We start from the raw sequence: 19,600 nt of genomic DNA, 5'->3' as shown, positions 1-19,600 counted from the left end.
GGGGCCGATGGGAGACTGGGGGCCGACGGGAGACTGGGGGCCGACGGGAGACTGGGGGCCGACGGGAGACTGGGGAAGACGGGAGACTGGGGAAGACGGGAGACTGGGGAAGACGGGAGACTGGGAGCCGATGGGGAAGATGGGAGACTGGGGATGATGGGAGACTGTAGCCGATGGGGAAGACGGGAGACTGGGGGCCGATGGGAGACTGGGGGCCGATGGGAGACTGGGGGCCGATGGGAGACTGTAGCCGATGGGGAAGCTGGGAGACTGTAGCCGATGGGGAAGATGGGATACTGGGGAAGATGGGAGACTGCGCCCGGTGGGGGACTGGGGAAAATGTAGGGGCATGTACTGTATGTGCTGTTCTCTGTTTATTGTAGACTGGGGAAAATGTAGGGCACAGATGATGCTCTGCCATAACAGATGTATTTCTAATGACATCTTTAGATCAATAAAATCACTATGTGCTTTCCTTAGTCCTAATACTAATTGAATGCTGTTTTCATACATGGTAATATATTGATGTTGCTCTTTGATCTTGTTGCTATAGTAATATGTGCTATCTGCGCCTCGTTCTTCTCCTTCAGGTCTGTACAACAGGGGATACATCTATCTAGACGTACCCATCTCAGATGACAGCTGTATTTCAGGTAGCCACTAACAGAGCGGTTGCCAAGTGTTGCACGGTACACCCAAACTTCCAGACCTTTTCCATATTAGAACATGGTAAAAGGTTTGATGCTAGAATTTGTGGTACATTCGGTACTTCTGTCAAATGGGTCTCACGGATCAAGCCTGTCTATCAGCACAGCCGACATCTTATTATAGAGAACCCTGCCTGCTCCCATAACTCACTGCTAGTCCTTATTATAGAGCGCCCTGCCTGCTCCCATAACTCACTGCTAGTCCTTATTATAGAGCTCCCTGCCTGCTCCCATAACTCACTGCTAGCCCTTATTATAGAGCTACCTGCCTGCTCCCATAACTCACTGCTACCCCTTATTATAGAGCTTCCTGCCTGCTCCCATAACTCACTGCTACCCCTTATTATAGAGCTCCCTGCCTGCTCCCATAACTCACTGCTACCCCTTATTATAGAGCTTCCTGCCTGCTCCCATAACTCACTGCTAGTCCTTATTATAGAGCTCCCTGCCTGCTCCCATAACTCACTGCCTGTCCTTATTATAGAGCTCCCTGCCTGCTCCCATAACTCACTGCTAGCCATTATTATAGAGCTCCCTGCCTGCTCCCATTACTCACTGCTAGCCCTTATTATAGAGCTCCCTACCTGCTCCCATAACTCACTGCTAACCCTTATTATAGAGCTCCCTGTCTGCTCCCATAACTAACTGCTAGTCCTTATCCTTGCAGGCAGGGAGCTCCCTGCAGCTCCTGGCAACTCACTGCAACTCACTGCTAGCCTGTACTGAGAGTCTGGGCTGCATCATGTTAGCTCCACTAACTCACTGCTAGCCTGCACTGGGAGTCTGGACTGCATCATGTTAGCTCCACTAACTCACTGCTAGCCTGGGAGTCTGGGCTGCTACATGTTAGCTCCACTAACTCACTGCTAGCCTGCACTGGGAGTCTGGGCTGTATCATGTTAGCTCCACTAACTCACTGCTAGCCTGGGAGTCTGGGCTGCATCATGTTAGCTCCACTAACTCACTGCTAGCCTGGGAGTCTGGACTGTATCATGTTAGCCCCACTAACTCACTGCTAGCCTGCACTGGGAGTCTGGGCTGCATCATGTTAGCCCCACTAACTCACTGCTAGCCTGGGAGTCTGGGCTGCATCATGTTAGCTCCACTAACTCACTGCTAGCCTGGGAGTCTGGGCTGCATCATGTTAGCTCCACCAACTCACTGCTAGCCTGGGAGTCTGGGCTGCATCATGTTAGCTCCACTAACTCACTGCTAGCCTGTACTGGGAGTCTGGACTGTATCATGTTAGCTCCACTAACTCACTGCTAGCCTGCACTGGGAGTCTGGACTGTATTATGTTAGCTCCACTAACTCACTGCTAGCCTGGGAGTCTGGACTGTATCATGTTAGCTCCACTAACTCACTGCTAGCCTGGGAGTCTGGACTGTATCATGTTAGCTCCACTAACTCACTGCTAGCCTGTACTGGGAGTCTGGACTGTATCATGTTAGCTCCACTAACTCACTGCTAGCCTGGGAGTCTGGACTGTATCATGTTAGCTCCACTAACTCACTGCTAGCCTGTACTGGGAGTCTGGACTGTATCATGTTAGCCCCACTAACTCACTGCTAGCCTGTACTGGGAGTCTGGACTGTATCATGTTAGCTCCACTAACTCACTGCTAGCCTGTACTGGGAGTCTGGGCTGTATCATGTTAGCTCCACTAACTCACTGCTAGCCTGCACTGGGAGTCTGGACTGTATCATGTTAGCTCCACTAACTCACTGCTAGCCTGGGAGTCTGGACTGTATCATGTTAGCTCCACTAACTCACTGCTAGCCTGGGAGTCTGGACTGTATCATGTTAGCTCCACTAACTCACTGCTAGCCTGTACTGGGAGTCTGGACTGTATCATGTTAGCCCCACTAACTCACTGCTAGCCTGTACTGGGAGTCTGGACTGTATCATGTTAGCTCCACTAACTCACTGCTAGCCTGTACTGGGAGTCTGGGCTGTATCATGTTAGCTCCACTAACTCACTGCTAGCCTGCACACAAGTTAACACACTTCAATAATGCGACACGGCATGTAGAAATGTTGAAACTTATTTACAGTTCGCAAAACAATGTCCATACAAGGTAGAATAATGGAAGAAGATACCGGTAGCTTCCAGCTTTGTAGGCCAACTTTCCTTTCTCGCTGACAGATAGCGAACATCAATTCACTACCCTTTGGTACTTAGTTTGTGATAATATGCATCCAAAATTTTATTCACTTAATCGGTGTCTCACGTCTCTCCCAAAGATGATCTTTTGCCTCAACGAACGGACTCCGGGCTGCTCTCCTCTTGCCTTGTGAATGATGTCATTACTGGTTAACGAGACGGCGCACATTTTTTAATCAAAGAAGCTACTTCTATGCAAATGTTGTTGATCAATACAATGAAATAAGTCTTCAATGGAAGAGAAACAGATTGTTGGTCATCTGTAGTCCCATTCGATCAGCCAAAACAAGCTCAATAACTCAATGCCTGCACACACTCCTATTGAACACGCGTCCACCTGTATTGTGGATAGGCCAAGACTACGTATTGATTTACCCAGTTTATCAATAGAGATTTACCATTCATATAAATGACTCCCATTATGTTATGTAATTAGATTGGTAAAAACAAGGTCTAATTGATTCATCCATGCATACATGGCTGTCTCTGAAAAATGTTGACGTAAAATCTGTCAAATGTAATGATCTTGAATTCAAGATGCCCAACGATTGACTTTGGCTGATATGCCTTTTCTTGCCGTGATATTGTGATCGTATTGAGTATTATGATACTAAACCTGGTATTGAGTATTATGATACTAAACCTGGTATTGAGTATTATGATACTAAACCTGGTATTGAGTATTATGATACTAAACCTGGTATTGAGTATTATGATACTAAACCTGGTATTGAGTATTATGATACTAAATTATGATACCTGGTATTGAGTATTATGATACTAAACCTGGTATTGATACTAAACCTGGTAGTATTATGATACTAAACCTGGTATTGAGTATTATGATACTAAACCTGGTATTGAGTATTATGATACTAAACCTGGTATTGAGTATTATGATACTAAACCTGGTATTGAGTATTATGATACTAAACCTGGTATTGAGTATTATGATACTAAACCTGGTATTGAGTATTATGATACTAAACCTGGTATTGATACTATGACCTAAACCTGGTATTGAGTATTATGATACTAAACCTGGTATTGAGTATTATGATACTAAACCTGGTATTGAGTATTATGATACTAAACCTGGTATTGAGTATTATGATACTAAACCTGGTATTGAGTATTATGATACTAAACCTGGTATCAAAATAAAATGCTGGTATCGTGACAACATTAACACACACCTCTTAGGGTCCTATTTGTCTCATACTGTGTTCATGGGTATTGGCAGCAGATCCTTGATCTGAGTGAGTTAATGGTGTTATTACAAGTCCATTTGGATGGAAAGGCGAGAACATTTGGCCCCAAAACATTACCATCTATATCTGTCTGAGGGCTGTGAAGAGGCCCCACAACATTACCCTTTATATCTGTCTGAGGGCTGTGAAGAGGCCCCACAACATTACCATCTATATCTGTCTGAGGGCTGTGAAGAGGCCCCACAACATTACCCTTTATATCTGTCTGAGGGCTGTGAAGAGGCCCCACAACATTACCCTTTATAACTGTCTGAGGGCTGTGAAGAGGCCCCACAACATTACCATCTATATCTGTCTGAGGGCTGTGAAGAGGCCCCACAACATTACCACCTATATCTGTCTGAGGGCTGTGAAGAGGCCCCACAACATTACCATCTATATCTGTCTGAGGGCTGTGAAGAGGCCCCACAACATTACCATCTATATCTGTCTGAGGGCTGTGAAGAGGGCCCACAATATTACCATCTATATCTGTCTGAGGGCTGTGAAGAGGCCCCACAACATTACCATATATATCTGTCTGAGGGCTGTGAAGAGGCCCCACAATATTACCATATATATCTGTCTGAGGGCTGTGAAGAGGCCCCACAATATTACCATCTATATCTGTCTGAGGGCTGTGAAGAGGCCCCACAACATTACCACCTATATCTGTCTGAGGGCTGTGAAGAAGCCCCAAAACATACAGTTGAAGTCGGAAGTTTACATACACTAGTTTTTCAATCACTCCACACATTTCTTGTTAACAAACTATAGTTTTGGCAAGTCAGTTAGGACATCTACTTTGTGCATGACACAAGTCATTTTTCCAACAATTGTTTACAGACAGATTATTTCACTTATAATTCACTGTATCAAAATTCCAGTGGGTCAGAAGTTTACATACACTAAGTTGACTGTGCCTTTAAACAGCTTGTAAAATTCCAGAAAATGATGTCATGGCTTTAGAAGCTTCTGATAGGCTGATTGACATCATTTGAGTACATTGGAGGTGTACATGTGGATTTCAAGGCCTACCTTCAAACTCAGTGCCTCTTTGCTTGACATCATGGGAAATCCAATAGAAATCAGTCAAGACCTCAGAAAAGAGTTGTAGACCTCCACAAGTCTGGTTCATCCTTGGGAGCAATTTCCAAATGCCTTAAGGTACCACGTTCATCTGTACGAACAATAGTATGCAAGTATAAACACCATGGGACCACGCAGCCGTCATACCGCTCAGGAAGGAGACACGTTCTGTCTCCTAGAGAGGAACGTACTTTGGTGCAAAAGTGTATATCAATCCCAGAACAACAGAAAAGGACCTTGTGAAGATGCTGGAGGAAACAGGTACAAAAGTATCTATATCCACAGTAAAACGAGTCCTATATCTACATAACCTGAAAGGCCGCTCAGCAAGGAAGAAGCCACTGCTCCAAAACTGCCATAAAAAAGCCAGACTACGGTTTGCAATGCACATGGGGACAAATATCATACTTTTTAGAGAAACTTCCTCTGGTCTGATGAAACAAAAATATGACTGTTTGGCCATAATGACCATCGTTATGTTTGGAGGAAAAAGGGGAGGCTTGCAAGCCAAAGAACACCATCCCAACTGTGAAGCAAGGGGGGTCACAGCATCCGGTTGTGGGGGTGCTTTGCTGCAGGAGGGACTGGTGCACTTCACAAAATAGATGGCATCATGAGGAAGGAAAATTATGTGGATATATTAAAGCAACACCTCAAGACATCAGTCAGGAAGTTAAAGCTTGGTCGCAAATTAGTCTTCCAAATGGACAATGACCCCAAGCAGACTTCCAAAGTTGTGGAAAAATGGCTTAAGGACAACAAGTCAAGGTATTTGAGTGGCCATCATAAAAATAAAAAAAATAATAAAAATAAAAAAAATAAAAAAAATGCCATTTAGCAGACGCTTTTATCCAAAGCGACTTACAGTCATGTGTGCATACATTCTACGTATGGGTGGTCCCGGGAATCGAACCCACTACCCTGGCGTTACAAGCGCCATGCTCTACCAACTGAGCTACAGAAGGACCAAAGCCCTGACCTCAACACTGTATAAAATTTGTGGATAGAACTGAAAAAGCATGTGCGAGCAAAGAGGCCTACAAACCTGACTCAGTTACACCAGCTCTGTCAGGAAGAATGGCCCAAAATTCACCCAACCTATTGTGGGAAGCTTGTGGAAGGATACCCAAAACATTTGACCCAAGTTAAACAATTTAAAGGCAATGCTACCAAATACTAATTGAGTGTATGTAAACTTCTGACCCACTGGGAATGTGATGAAAGAAATAAAAGCTGAAATAAATCATTCTCTCTACTATTATTCTGACATTTCACATTCTTAAAATAAAGTGGTGATCCTAACTGACCTAAAACAGGGAATTTTTACTGGGATTAAATGTCAGGAATTGTGAAAAACTGAGTTTAAATGTATTTATCTAAGGTGTATGTAAACTTCCGACTTCAACTGTATTATACAGTATGTTATCTATTCATTAATATTATGTATTATCTCCCAGTTCCTCCTCTGGAAGGCTTCGTGATGAACAGGGTCCAGGGAGACTACTTTGAAACCCTATTGTACAAAATATTTGTGTCCATCGACGAGCAGACTAATGTGTCAGAGGTAGGTGAAAAAATATTTCCTCGTGGCCTCGTTGGACCATCCTGGTCTTGAGATCACATTCTGTTTCTTAACAGTAGGAGCTTGCAGGATGGTCAAACAAGGCTAATAATTGACTTTTATTGTTGACTTTTTAAAAGTGATATCAGTCCCATTTAGTCTTGATCATCATCCTCTGGTGGTTCTGTTCCAGCTGGCTAATGTTCTGGAGATCGACTTGGGCCTGGTGAAGGTATGTAACACTGTTATATTGTCCGTAGTTACTTATAGGAGACACTGGATATTATTGGGGCCCATCTGAATGTTATATGTGGTGTGAAGACGTAGAGCACTATATAGGGAATAGGGCTCTGGTCCAAGGTAGAACACTATATAGGGAATAGGGCTCTGGTCCAAGGTAGAACACTATATAGGGAATAGGGCTCTGGTCCAAGGTAGAACACTATATAGGGAATAGGGCTCTGGTCCAAGGTAGAACACTATATAGGGAATAGGGCTCTGGTCTATAGTAGAGCACTATATAGGGAATAGGGTGCCATTTGGGGTGCAGTTGCCTGAATTGGAGAAGCCATTATCGTGTCAACACCTTGCTGAAGTTTTAATGGGTTAATTAATGGATGGTCCATGTCAACACCTGGTGCTGTAGTTTTAATGGGTTAATTAATGGAGGGCCATGTCAACACCTGGTGCTGTAGTTTTAATGGGTTAATTAATGGAGGGCCATGTCAACACCTGGTGCTGTAGTTTTAATGGGTTAATTAATGGAGGGCCATGTCAACACCTGGTGCTGTAGTTTTAATGGGTTAATTAATGGAGGGCCATGTCAACACCTGGTGCTGTAGTTTTAATGGGTTAATTAATGGATGGTCCATGTCAACACCTGGTGCTGTAGTTTTAATGGGTTAATTAATGGAGGGCCATGTCAACACCTGGTGCTGTAGTTTTAATGGGTTAATTAATGGAGGGCCATGTCAACACCTGGTGCTGTAGTTTTAATGGGTTAATTAATGGAGGGCCATGTCAACACCTGGTGCTGTAGTTTTAATGGGTTAATTAATGGAGGGCCATGTCAACACCTGGTGCTGTAGTTTTAATGGGTTAATTAATGGAGGGCCATGTCAACACCTGGTGCTGTAGTTTTAATGGGTTAATTAATGGAGGGCCATGTCAACACCTGGTGCTGTAGTTTTAATGGGTTAATTAATGGAGGGCCATGTCAACACCTGGTGCTGTAGTTTTAATGGGTTAATTAATGGATGGTCCATGTCAACACCTGGTGCTGCTGGACACTGCTAGCTGGGAACAGAGCTTTACCTGGGCTCACAAGGGGAAATCTGCCATGTCTACATCCTAGATGGCATCCTAAGTTGTGCTCTATATCAGGAACAGGGACACATGTCATATTCTTCAGGACAGCCTTACATTTACTCAGATGATCTAAGATGTTGCTTCGGTAACATCCCCATTAAAGACTGAGTTCATCATTATGTTTTCTGTTGAAAGGATAATGTCCCTGTTCTATATTGAAGATTATTATCATCATTTGTAGTCATCATATATTTAATATATATATATATATATATATATATATATATATATATATATATATATATATATATATATAAGAATATCAGCAGATTTGAAAGTTAAATGTTTTAACTTTCATTGTTTTGTTTTGACAATTCAGCACTGCTGACATTTTGGCTATTGTTGTGCACGACACAAACACCCTAGGGTTTAATATTTCCCCCAAATTCTACAAATGTTCCATCCTAATATCCTAGGGCTGCTATTTTTCTCTTGCTGTCTCTTTAACTCAGAGCAGTGCTCCCTCAACCTCTCTCTCTCTCTCCTCAACCTCTCTCTCTCTCCCTCAACCTCTCTCTCTCTCTCTCTCTCTCTCTCTCTCTCTCTCTCTCTCTCTCTCTCTCTCTCTCTCTCTCTCTCTCTCTCTCTCTCTCTCTTTAACTCAGAGCAGTGCTCCCTCAACCTCTCTCTCTCTCTTTAACTCAGAGCAGTGCTCCCTCAACCTCTCTCTCTCTCTTTAACTCAGAGCAGTGGTCCCTCAACCTCGCTCTCTCTATTTAACTCAGAGCAGTGGTCCCTCAACCTCGCTCTCTCTATTTAACTCAGAGCAGTGCTCCCTCAACCTCTCTCTCCCTCTCTCTCTCTCTCTCTCTCTCTCTCTTTAACTCAGAGCAGTGGTCCCTCAACCTCGCTCTCTCTCTTTAACTCAGAGCAGTGGTCCCTCAACCTCGCTCTCTCTCTTTAACTCAGAGCAGTGGTCCCTCAACCTCGCTCTCTCTCTTTAACTCAGAGCAGTGCTCTCTCTCTCTCTCTCTCTCTCTCTCTCTCTCTCTCTCTCTCTCTCTCTCTCTCTCTCTCTCTCTCTCTCTCTCTCTCTCTCTCTCTCTCTCTCTCTTTAACTCAGAGCAGTGGTCCCTCAACCTCGCTCTCTCTATTTAACTCATAGCAGTGGTCCCTCAACCTCGCTCTCTCTATTTAACTCAGAGCAGTGCTCCCTCAACCTCCCTCTCTCTCTCTCTCTCTCTCTCTCTCTCTCTCTCTCTCTCTCTCTCTCTCTCTCTTCTTTAACTCAGAGCAGTGTTCCCTCAACCTCGCTCTCTCTCTCTCTCTCTCTTTAACTCAGAGCAGTGTTCCCTCAACCTCGCTCTCTCTCTTTAACTCAGAGCAGTGCTCCCTCAACCTCGCTCTCTCTCTTTAACTCAGAGCAGTGCTCCCTCAACCTCGCTCTCTCTATTTAACTCAGAGCAGGGCTCCCTCAACCTCGCTCTCTCTATTTAACTCAGAGCAGTGCTCCCTCCCTCTCTCTCTCTCTCTCTCTCTCTCTCTCTCTCTCTCTCTCTCTCTCTCTCTCTCTCTCTCTCTCTCTCTCTCTCTCTCTCTCTCTCTCTCTCTTCTCTCTCTCTCTCTCTCTCTCTCTCTCTCTCTCTCTCTCTCTCTAACTCAGAGCAGTGTTCCCTCAACTTCGCTCTCTCTCTTTAACTCAGAGCAGTGCTCCCTCAACCTCGCTCTCTCTCTTTAACTCAGAGCAGTGCTCCCTCAACCTCGCTCTCTCTATTTAACTCAGAGCAGTGCTCCCTCAACCTCGCTCACTCTCTTTAACTCAGAGCAGTGGTCCCTCAACCTCGCTCTCTCTCTTTAACTCAGAGCAGTGCTCCCTCAACCTCGCTCTCTCTCTTTAACTCAGAGCAGTGCTCCCTCAACCTCGCTCTCTCTCTTTAACTCAGAGCAGTGGTCCCTCAACCTCGCTCTCTCTCTCTCTAACTCAGAGCAGTGCTCCCTCAACCTCGCTCTCTCGCTCTGTCTCTCTGTCTGTCTCTCTCTCTCGTCTGTCTGTCTGTCTCGCTCTCTCTCTCGCTCTCTTTCTCACTCACTCTCTTTCTCCTAGAGCAAGCCTCCTTCAATCTAATGGTCTCCTGGGTGAAACTTTCAAACATTTCCCCCATTTCATATTTCCCACTTGTCATTTTAACCTTGAAGGATGTGGTACAAGATGTTTTTAGTTTTCTGTTCTAACCTACTGGCAATAATTTCTTGACTGTAGAATACATTAAAACATTGAGATTTTTGTGTCTGAGAGAATTTCCTTCGGCAATGAACTTTTAGTTGTTAAATAAGAGCAGGAAACTTTCTCCACAACGTATTCTGTTCTGTGTAATCGTAATGATGCAGGGTGTTTTCAGAATACATTCCTGCAGTGCTTGATAATGATTAGTATAATTGGTGTGAAGGTGGTCTGACCGACCAGCTGTCTTCAGTGGAAGGAGCAGAACAAAGCAGCAACCCATGGATACTAACTTGGCTGACACCGTTCTGTTTGACCCTCATGGCATACCATTGATTAGGAACAGGCTGCTTCTGGCTGTACGCTGTTATTTTAATAGTCCTCTCCTCTCTCAGAATGCTGTTTCTATGTACTGTCGCCTGGGTTTTGCCCTGAAGAAAGGAAGCTCTTTCAGCTCAGAGCAGCTCCACCCCACATGGAAGACTGCCCCCTCTGTCAACAGACTGAAGTAGGTCTTCAATACCACTACATCAGCACACTACTATATCACTATACTAATCTCTCACTATACTACTATACCACTATATAACAACACTACTCTCTCACTATACTACTATATCACTATACCACTATATCACTATACTACTATATCACTATACTACTATATCACTATACTACTATATCACTATACTACTATATCACTATACTACTATATCACTATACTACTATATCACTACACTACTATATCACTATACTACTATATCACTATACTACTATATCAGCACACTACTAATATCACTCTACTACTATATCACTACACTACTATATCACTATACTACTATATCACTCTACTACTATATCACTCTACTACTATATCACTATACTACTATATCACTATACTTTTATATCACTACACTATTATATCACTACACTACTATATCACTATACTACTATATCACTATACTACTATATCACTCTACTACTATATCACTCTACTACTATATCACTATACTACTATATCACTATACTACTATATCACTATACTATATATCACTATACTACTATATCACTATACTACTATATCACTATACTACTATATCACTATACTACTACTCCATCACTATACTACTATACTACTATATCACTACACTATATCACTCTACCATCACTATACTACTCCATCACTACACTATACTACTATATCACCATCACTATACTACTATATCACTATACTACTATATCACTCTACTACTATATCACTCTACTACTATATCACTATACTACTATATCACTATACTACTATATCACTATACTACTATATCACTATACTACTCCATCACTATACTACTCCATCACTATACTACTCCATCACTATACTACTCCATCACTATACTACTCCATCACTATACTACTCATCACTATACTACTACATCACTATACTACTATATCACTATACTACTATATCACTATACTACTATATCACTCTACTACTATATCACTCTACTACTCTACTACTCCATCACTATACTACTATATCACTCTACTACTCCATCACTATACTACTATATCACTCTACTACTATATCACTCTACTACTATATCACTATACTACTCTACTACTCCATCACTATACTACTATATCACTACACTACTATACCACTATACTACTATACCACTATACTACTCCATCACTATACTACTCCATCACTATACTGCTATATCACTATACTACTCCATCACTATACTACTCCATCACTATACTACTCCATCACTATACTACTATACCACTATACTACTATATCACTATACTACTATACCACTATACTACTCCATCACTATACTACTATATCACTATACTACTATACCACTATACTACTCCATCACTATACTACTATATCACTATACTACTTTACCACTATACTACTCCATCACTATACTACTATACCACTATACTACTATATCACTATACTACTATACCACTATACTACTCCATCACTATACTACTATATCACTATACTACTATACCACTATACTACTCCATCACTATACTACTATATCACTATACTACTATTCCACTATACTACTATACCACTATAGTACTCCATCACTATACTACTCCATCACTATACTACTATATCACTATACTGCTCCATCATTATACTACTCCATCACTATACTACTATATCACTATACTACTATACCACTATACTACTATATCACTATACTACTATACCACTATACTACTCCATCACTATACTACTCCATCACTATACTACTATATCACTATACTACTATATTACTATACTACTCCATCACTATACTACTCCATCACTATACTACTATATCACTATACTACTCCATCACTATACTACTCCATCACTATACTACTCCATCACTATACTACTACAACACCATATATGGTCTTCAATACCACTTCAAGCCTATGGAAGCCTTTTGTGGCAGCCAAATCCACACACCGCAGGGCTCCCTCTTTAAAGACTCTTGGGACATGTTTACACAGCACCAAACCCAAGGGAATGTCAATACTCTGAATACAATAGCAGATGTAACGCAACATGAGTAAATCACATCCACACTATAAGACACACACAGGCCTAGTGTTAATGTATGTTCCCCACCCCGTGTCCCAGGAGCACTGTGGACCCCAAACAGATGCTGTTGTCGTGGGAACAGGGAGGTCCTGTGATGATGGAGGCTGGATCCTCTGCTACAGACACCACCAGCCTGGAGAACCAAGGTGAGAGTCTCCACGGTTACCAAGCCCTGGATCTGGCTCAGGCTGCCCAAAGTAACCCCTGAGTAAGGCGGCTCTAGCCTGATCCCAGGTCTGTTTGTGCTGTCTCAATACATTCCAATCCACAGCATCGTGGGATTATGAGTTCTTCTCTCTCTGTGTGTTAGACAACACCAGTGTGAGCAGCCTGAGTAACCCTGGTCCTGCTGCCCCACCCACCAAGAGGATCGCCTTCCTGTTTGACTCCACCCTCACCGCCTTCCTCATGATGGGGAACCTCTCTCCGGTACGTCCCCTAACCTCTGAACCCTGACCCCTAACCCCTAACCCTCACCTCCTTCCTCATGATGGGGAACCTCTCTCCAGTACGTCCCCTAACCTCTGAACCCCGACCCCTAACCCCTAACCCTCACCGCCTTCCTCATGATGGGGAACCTCTCTCCGGTACGTCCCCTAACCTCTGAACCCCGACCCCTAACCCTCACCACCTTCCTCATGATGGGGAACCTCTCTCCGGTACGTCCCCTAACCTCTGAACCCCGACCCCTAACCCTCACCGCCTTCCTCATGATGGGGAACCTCTCTCCGGTACGTCCCCTAACCTCTGAACCCCGACCCCTAACCCTCACCGCCTTCCTCATGATGGGGAACCTCTCTCCGGTACGTCCCCTAACCTCTGAACCCCGACCCCTAACCGCCTTCCTCATGATGGGGAACCTCTCTCCGGTACGTCCCCTAACCTCTGAACCCCGACCCCTAACCCTCACCGCCTTCCTCATGATGGGGAACCCCTCTCCGGTACGTCCCCTAACCTCTGAACCCCGACCCCTAACCCTCACCGCTTTCCTCATGATGTGGAACCTCTCTCCGGTACGTCTCCTAACCTCTGAACCCCGACCCCTAACCCTCACCGCCTTCCTCATGATGGGGAACCTCTCTCCGGTACGTCCCCTAACCTCTGAACCCCGACCCCTAACCCTCACCACCTTCCTCATGATGGGGAACCTCTCTCCGGTACGTCCCCTAACCTCTGAACCCCGACCCCTAACCCTCACCGCCTTCCTCATGATGGGGAACCTCTCTCCGGTACGTCCCCTAACCTCTGACCCCTAACCCTCACCGCCTTCCTCATGATGGGGAACCTCTCTCCGGTACGTCCCCTAACCTCTGAACCCTGACCCCTAACCCTCACCGCCTTCCTCATGATGGGGAACCTCTCTCCGGTACGTACCCTAACCTCTGACCCCTAACCCTTGATAATATTATAGTGTTATTATAGATACTATGTTAATAAAATCAAATCAAAGTTTATTTGTCACGTGCACCGAATACAACTGGTGTAGACCTTACAGTGAAATGCTTCCAGGCCCTAACCAACAGTGCAATTTTTAAGTAAGAAAATAGGTATTAGGTGAACAATAGATGAGTAAAGAAATAAAACAACAGTAGGAAGACAGTGAAAATAACAGTAGAGGGGCTATGTACAGTAGAGAGGCTATATACAGTAGAGGCTATATACAGTAGAGGCTATATACAGTAGAGGCTATATACAGTAGAGGGGCTATATACAGTACATTTACATTTACATTTAAGTCATTTAGCAGATGCTCTTATCCAGAGCGACTTACAAATTGGTGCATTCACCTTATGACATCCAGTGGAACAGTCACTTTACAATAGTGCAACTTATCCTATCCTAGGTATTCCTTAAAGAGGTGGGGTTTCAGGTGTCTCCGGAAGGTGGTGATTGACTCCGCTGTCCGGGCGTCGTGAGGGAGTTTGTTCCACCATTGGGGGGCCAGAGCAGCGAACAGTTTTGACTGGGCTGAGCGGGAGCTGTACTTCCTCAGTGGTAGGGAGGCGAGCAGGCCAGAGGTGGATGAACGCAGTGCCCTTGTTTGGGTGTAGGGCCTGATCAGAGCCTGGAGGTACTGAGGTGCCGTTCCCCTCACAGCTCCGTAGGCAAGCACCATGGTCTTGTAGCGGATGCGAGCTTCAACTGGAAGCCAGTGGAGAGAACGGAGGAGCGGGGTGACGTGAGAGAACTTGGGAAGGTTGAACAGCAGACGGGCTGCGGCGTTCTGGATGAGTTGAAGGGGTTTAATGGCACAGGCAGGGAGCCCAGCCAACAGCGAGTTGCAGTAATCCAGACGGGAGATGACAAGTGCCTGGATTAGGACCTGCGCCGCTTCCTGTGTGAGGCAGGGTCGTACTCTGCGGATGTTGTAGAGCATGAACCTACAGGAACGGGCCACCGCCTTGATGTTGGTTGAGAACGACAGGGTGTTGTCCAGGATCACAACAAGGTTCTTAGCGCTCTGGGAGGAGGACACAATGGAGTTGTCAACCGTGATGGCGAGATCATGGAACGGGCAGTCCTTCCCCGGGAGGAAGAGCAGCTCCGTCTTGCCGAGGTTCAGCTTGAGGTGGTGATCCGTCATCCACACTGATATGTCTGCCAGACATGCAGAGATGCGATTCGCCACCTGGTCATCAGAAGGGGGAAAGGAGAAGACTAGTTGTGTGTCGTCTGCATAGCAATGATAGGAGAGACCATGTGAGGTTATGACAGAGCCAAGTGACTTGGTGTATAGCGAGAATAGGAGAGGGCCTAGAACAGAGCCCTGGGGGACACCAGTGGTGAGAGCGCGTGGTGAGGAGACAGATTCTCGCCACGCCACCTGGTAGGAGCGACCTGTCAGGTAGGACGCAATCCAAGTGTGGGCCGCGCCGGAGATGCCCAACTCGGAGAGGGTGGAGAGGAGGATCTGATGGTTCACAGTATCGAAGGCAGCCGATAGATCTAGAAGGATGAGAGCAGAGGAGAGAGAGTTAGCTTTAGCAGTGCGGAGCGCCTCCGTGATACAGAGGAGAGCAGTCTCAGTTGAATGACTGGTCTTGAAACCTGACTGATTTGGATAAAGAAGGTCATTCAGAGAGAGATAGCGGGAGAGCTGGCCAAGGACGGCACGTTCAAGAGTTTTGGAGAGAAAAGAAAGAAGGGATACTGGTCTGTAATTGTTGACATCGGAGGGATCGAGTGTAGGTTTTTTTCAGAAGGGGTGCAACTCTCGCTCTCTTGAAGACGGAAGGGACGTAGCCAGCGGTCAGTGATGAGTTGATGAGCGAGGTGAGGTAAGGGAGAAGGTCTCCGGAAATGGTCTGGAGAAGAGGGGAGGGGATAGGGTCAAGCGGGCAGGTTGTTGGGCGGCCGGCCGTCACAAGACGCGAGATTTCATCTGGAGAGAGAGGGGAGAAAGAGGTCAGAGCACAGGGTAGGGCAGTGTGAGCAGAACCAGCGGTGTCGTTTGACTTAGCAAACGAGGATCGGATGTCGTCGACCTTCTTTTCAAAATGGTTGACGAAGTCGTCTGCAGAGAGGGAGGAGGGGGAGGGGGAGGAGGATTCAGGAGGGAGGAGAAGGTGGCAAAGAGCTTCCTAGGGTTAGAGGCAGATGCTTGGAATTTAGCGTGGTAGAAAGTGGCTTTAGCAGCAGAGACAGAGGAGGAAAATGTAGAGAGGAGGGAGTGAAAGGATGCCAAGTCCGCAGGGAGGCGAGTTTTCCTCCATTTCCGCTCGGCTGCCCGGAGCCCTGTTCTGTGAGCTCGCAATGAGTCATCGAGCCACGGAGCGGGAGGGGAGGACCGAGCCGGCCTGGAGGATAGGGGACATAGAGAGTCAAAGGATGCAGAGAGGGAGGAGAGGAGGGTTGAGGAGGCAGAATCAGGAGATAGGTTGGAGAAGGTTTGAGCGGAGGGAAGAGATGATAGGATGGAAGAGGAGAGAGTAGCGGGGAGAGAGAGCGAAGGTTGGGACGGTGCGATACCATCCGAGTAGGGGCAGTGTGGGAGGTGTTGGATGAGAGCGAGAGGGAAAAGGATACAAGGTAGTGGTCGGAGACTTGGAGGGGAGTTGCAATGAGGTTAGTGGAAGAACAGCATCTAGTAAAGATGAGGTCGAGCGTATTGCCTGCCTTGTGAGTAGGGGGGGAAGGTGAGAGGGTGAGGTCAAAAGAGGAGAGGAGTGGAAAGGAGGAGGCAGAGTGGAATGAGTCAAAGGTAGACGTGGGGAGGTTAAAGTCGCCCAGAACTGTGAGAGGTGAGCCGTCCTCAGGAAAGGAGCTTATCAAGGCATCAAGCTCATTGATGAACTCTCCGAGGGAACCTGGAGGGCGATAAATGATGATAAGGATGTTAAGCTTGAAAGGGCTGGTAACTGTGACAGCATGGAATTCAAAGGAGGCGATAGACAGATGGGTAAGGGGAGAAAGAGAGAATGACCACTTGGGAGAGATGAGGATCCCGGTGCCACCACCCCGCTGACCAGAAGCTCTCGGGGTGTGCGAGAACACGTGGGCGGACGAAGAGAGAGCAGTAGGAGTAGCAGTGTTGTCTGTGGTGATCCATGTTTCCGTTAGTGCCAAGAAGTCGAGGGACTGGAGGGAGGCATAGGCTGAGATGAACTCTGCCTTGTTGACCGCAGATCGGCAGTTCCAGAGGCTACCGGAGACCTGGAACTCCACGTGGGTCGTGCGCGCTGGGACCACCAGATTAGGGTGGCCGCGGCCACGCGGTGTGGAGCGTTTGTATGGTCTGTGCAGAGAGGAGAGAACAGGGATAAACAGACACATAGTTGACAGGCTACAGAAGAGGCTACGCTAATGCAAAGGAGATTGGAATGACAAGTGGACTACACGTCTCGAATGTTCAGAAAGTTAAGCTACGTAGCAAGAATCTTATTGACTGAAATGATTAAAATGATACAGTACTGCTGAAGTAGGCTAGCTGGCAGTGGGTGCGTTGTTGACACTACACTAATCAAGTCGTTCCGTTGAGTGTAATAGTTTCTACAGTGCTGCTGTTCGGGGCTAGCTGGCTAGCTAGTAGTGTTGTTTACGTTACGTTGCGTTAAAAGAACGACAATAGCTGGCTAGCTAACCTAGAAAATCGCTCTAGACTACACAATTATCTTTGATACAAAGACGGCTATGTAGCTAGCTAAGTAGCTAGCTACGATCAAACAAATCAAACCGTTGTACTGTAATGAAATTAAATGAAAATGTGATACTACCTGTGAATGCGACCGGGTTGTTGAGTTCTATTCAGAAGACGTTGGCTAGCGTTGGCTAGCTGTTGGCTAGCTAGCAGAGTCTCCTACGTTAAGGACGACAAATAGCTGGCTAGCTAACCTCGGTAAATTAAGATAATCACTCTAAGACTACACACTCTAAACCTAGACAACACAATTATTTTGGAACGAAGATACGAAGACAGCAAAGACGGCTATGTAGCTAGCTAACATTACACTGATCAAGTCGTTCAGTTGAGTGTAATAGTTTTCCCAGTGCAGCTAATCAGTGGACGTTAGCTAGCTGGCTAGTGAAGACTACGTTAGGACGGCGAAATACGATAATTACGCAATTATCTTTGATACAAAGACGGCTATGTAGCTAGCTGAGAAGAAATTGCTAAGATTAGACAAATCAAACCGTTGTGCTATAATGAAATATAATGAAATGTAAAAAGTTATACTACCTGCGGGAGCGAAGCGCCGATTCGACCACTCGCTCCAAACCGGAAGCTCTACAGTAGAGGGGCTATGTACAGTAGAGGGGCTATGTACAGTAGAGGGGCTATGTACAGTAGAGGGGCTATGTACAGTAGAGGGGCTATGTACAGTAGGGAGGCTATGTACAGTAGGGAGGCTATGTACAGTAGAGGGGCTATGTACAGTAGGGGGCTATGTACAGTAGGGGGCTATGTACAGTAGGGGGGCTATGTACAGTAGGGGGCTATGTACAGTAGGGGGCTATGTACAGTAGGGGGCTATGTACAGTAGGGGGCTATGTACAGTAGGGGGGCTGTGTACAGTAGAGGGGCTGTATACAGTAGAGGGGCTATACACAGTAGAGGGGCTGTATACAGTAGAGGCTATATACAGTAGAGAGGCTATATACAGTAGAGAGGCTATGTACAGTAGAGGCTATGTACAGTAGAGAGGCTATGTACAGTAGAGGGGCTATATACAGTAGAGGCTGTACACAGTAGAGTGGCTGTACACAGTAGAGGCTATATACAGTAGAGGCTATATACAGTAGAGGGGCTATGCACAGTAGAGGGGCTATGCACAGTAGAGGGGCTATGCACAGTAGAGGGGCTATGTACAGTAGAGGGGCTATGTACAGTAGAGGGGCTATGTACAGTAGAGGGGCTATGTACAGTAGAGGGGCTATGTACAGTAGAGGGGCTATGTACAGGTACAGAGTCAATGTGCGGGGGCACAGGGATTAAACTAATCATGTAAACTTTAATTAACTAGGAAGTCGGGGCACCATGGGAAAATGTTTATAGAGTCTCTATTTCCCGAATCGACACTTCAGATATCTTCATATCGTATCAAAATAGTCACTTATTAATTAATTATTATTGCCTCATCTGTTCTCATTACTGAATGTCGCAAACCTTTGTATATCTGCAAGAACCCTAGCCTAAATCATGAATGGTCATGATGGTCATGTAGCCAAAACTACAACCAACACTACCGCTG

The 19,600-nt window shown here is 45.5% G+C and overlaps 1 protein-coding gene across 1 annotated transcript in view; it reads left to right on the top strand.

The window, feature by feature from the left end:
• Nucleotides 1–19,600, top strand: part of fam91a1 (family with sequence similarity 91 member A1) — a 96,688-nt gene that overhangs the window by 30,551 nt on the left and 46,537 nt on the right. The window contains 6 exon segments of the mRNA XM_046361336.1: nucleotides 591–653; nucleotides 6,668–6,774; nucleotides 6,965–7,003; nucleotides 10,696–10,808; nucleotides 12,951–13,057; nucleotides 13,222–13,340. Of these exon segments, the coding sequence (XP_046217292.1) occupies nucleotides 591–653; nucleotides 6,668–6,774; nucleotides 6,965–7,003; nucleotides 10,696–10,808; nucleotides 12,951–13,057; nucleotides 13,222–13,340 (548 nt within the window).

Source organism: Oncorhynchus gorbuscha, linkage group LG09, assembly GCF_021184085.1.
Source record: "Oncorhynchus gorbuscha isolate QuinsamMale2020 ecotype Even-year linkage group LG09, OgorEven_v1.0, whole genome shotgun sequence".
Classification (NCBI taxonomy): Eukaryota; Metazoa; Chordata; class Actinopteri; order Salmoniformes; family Salmonidae; genus Oncorhynchus; species Oncorhynchus gorbuscha.
Note: the sequence above shows the minus strand (reverse complement) of the source record. Positions and strands in the feature narration are given on the sequence as shown.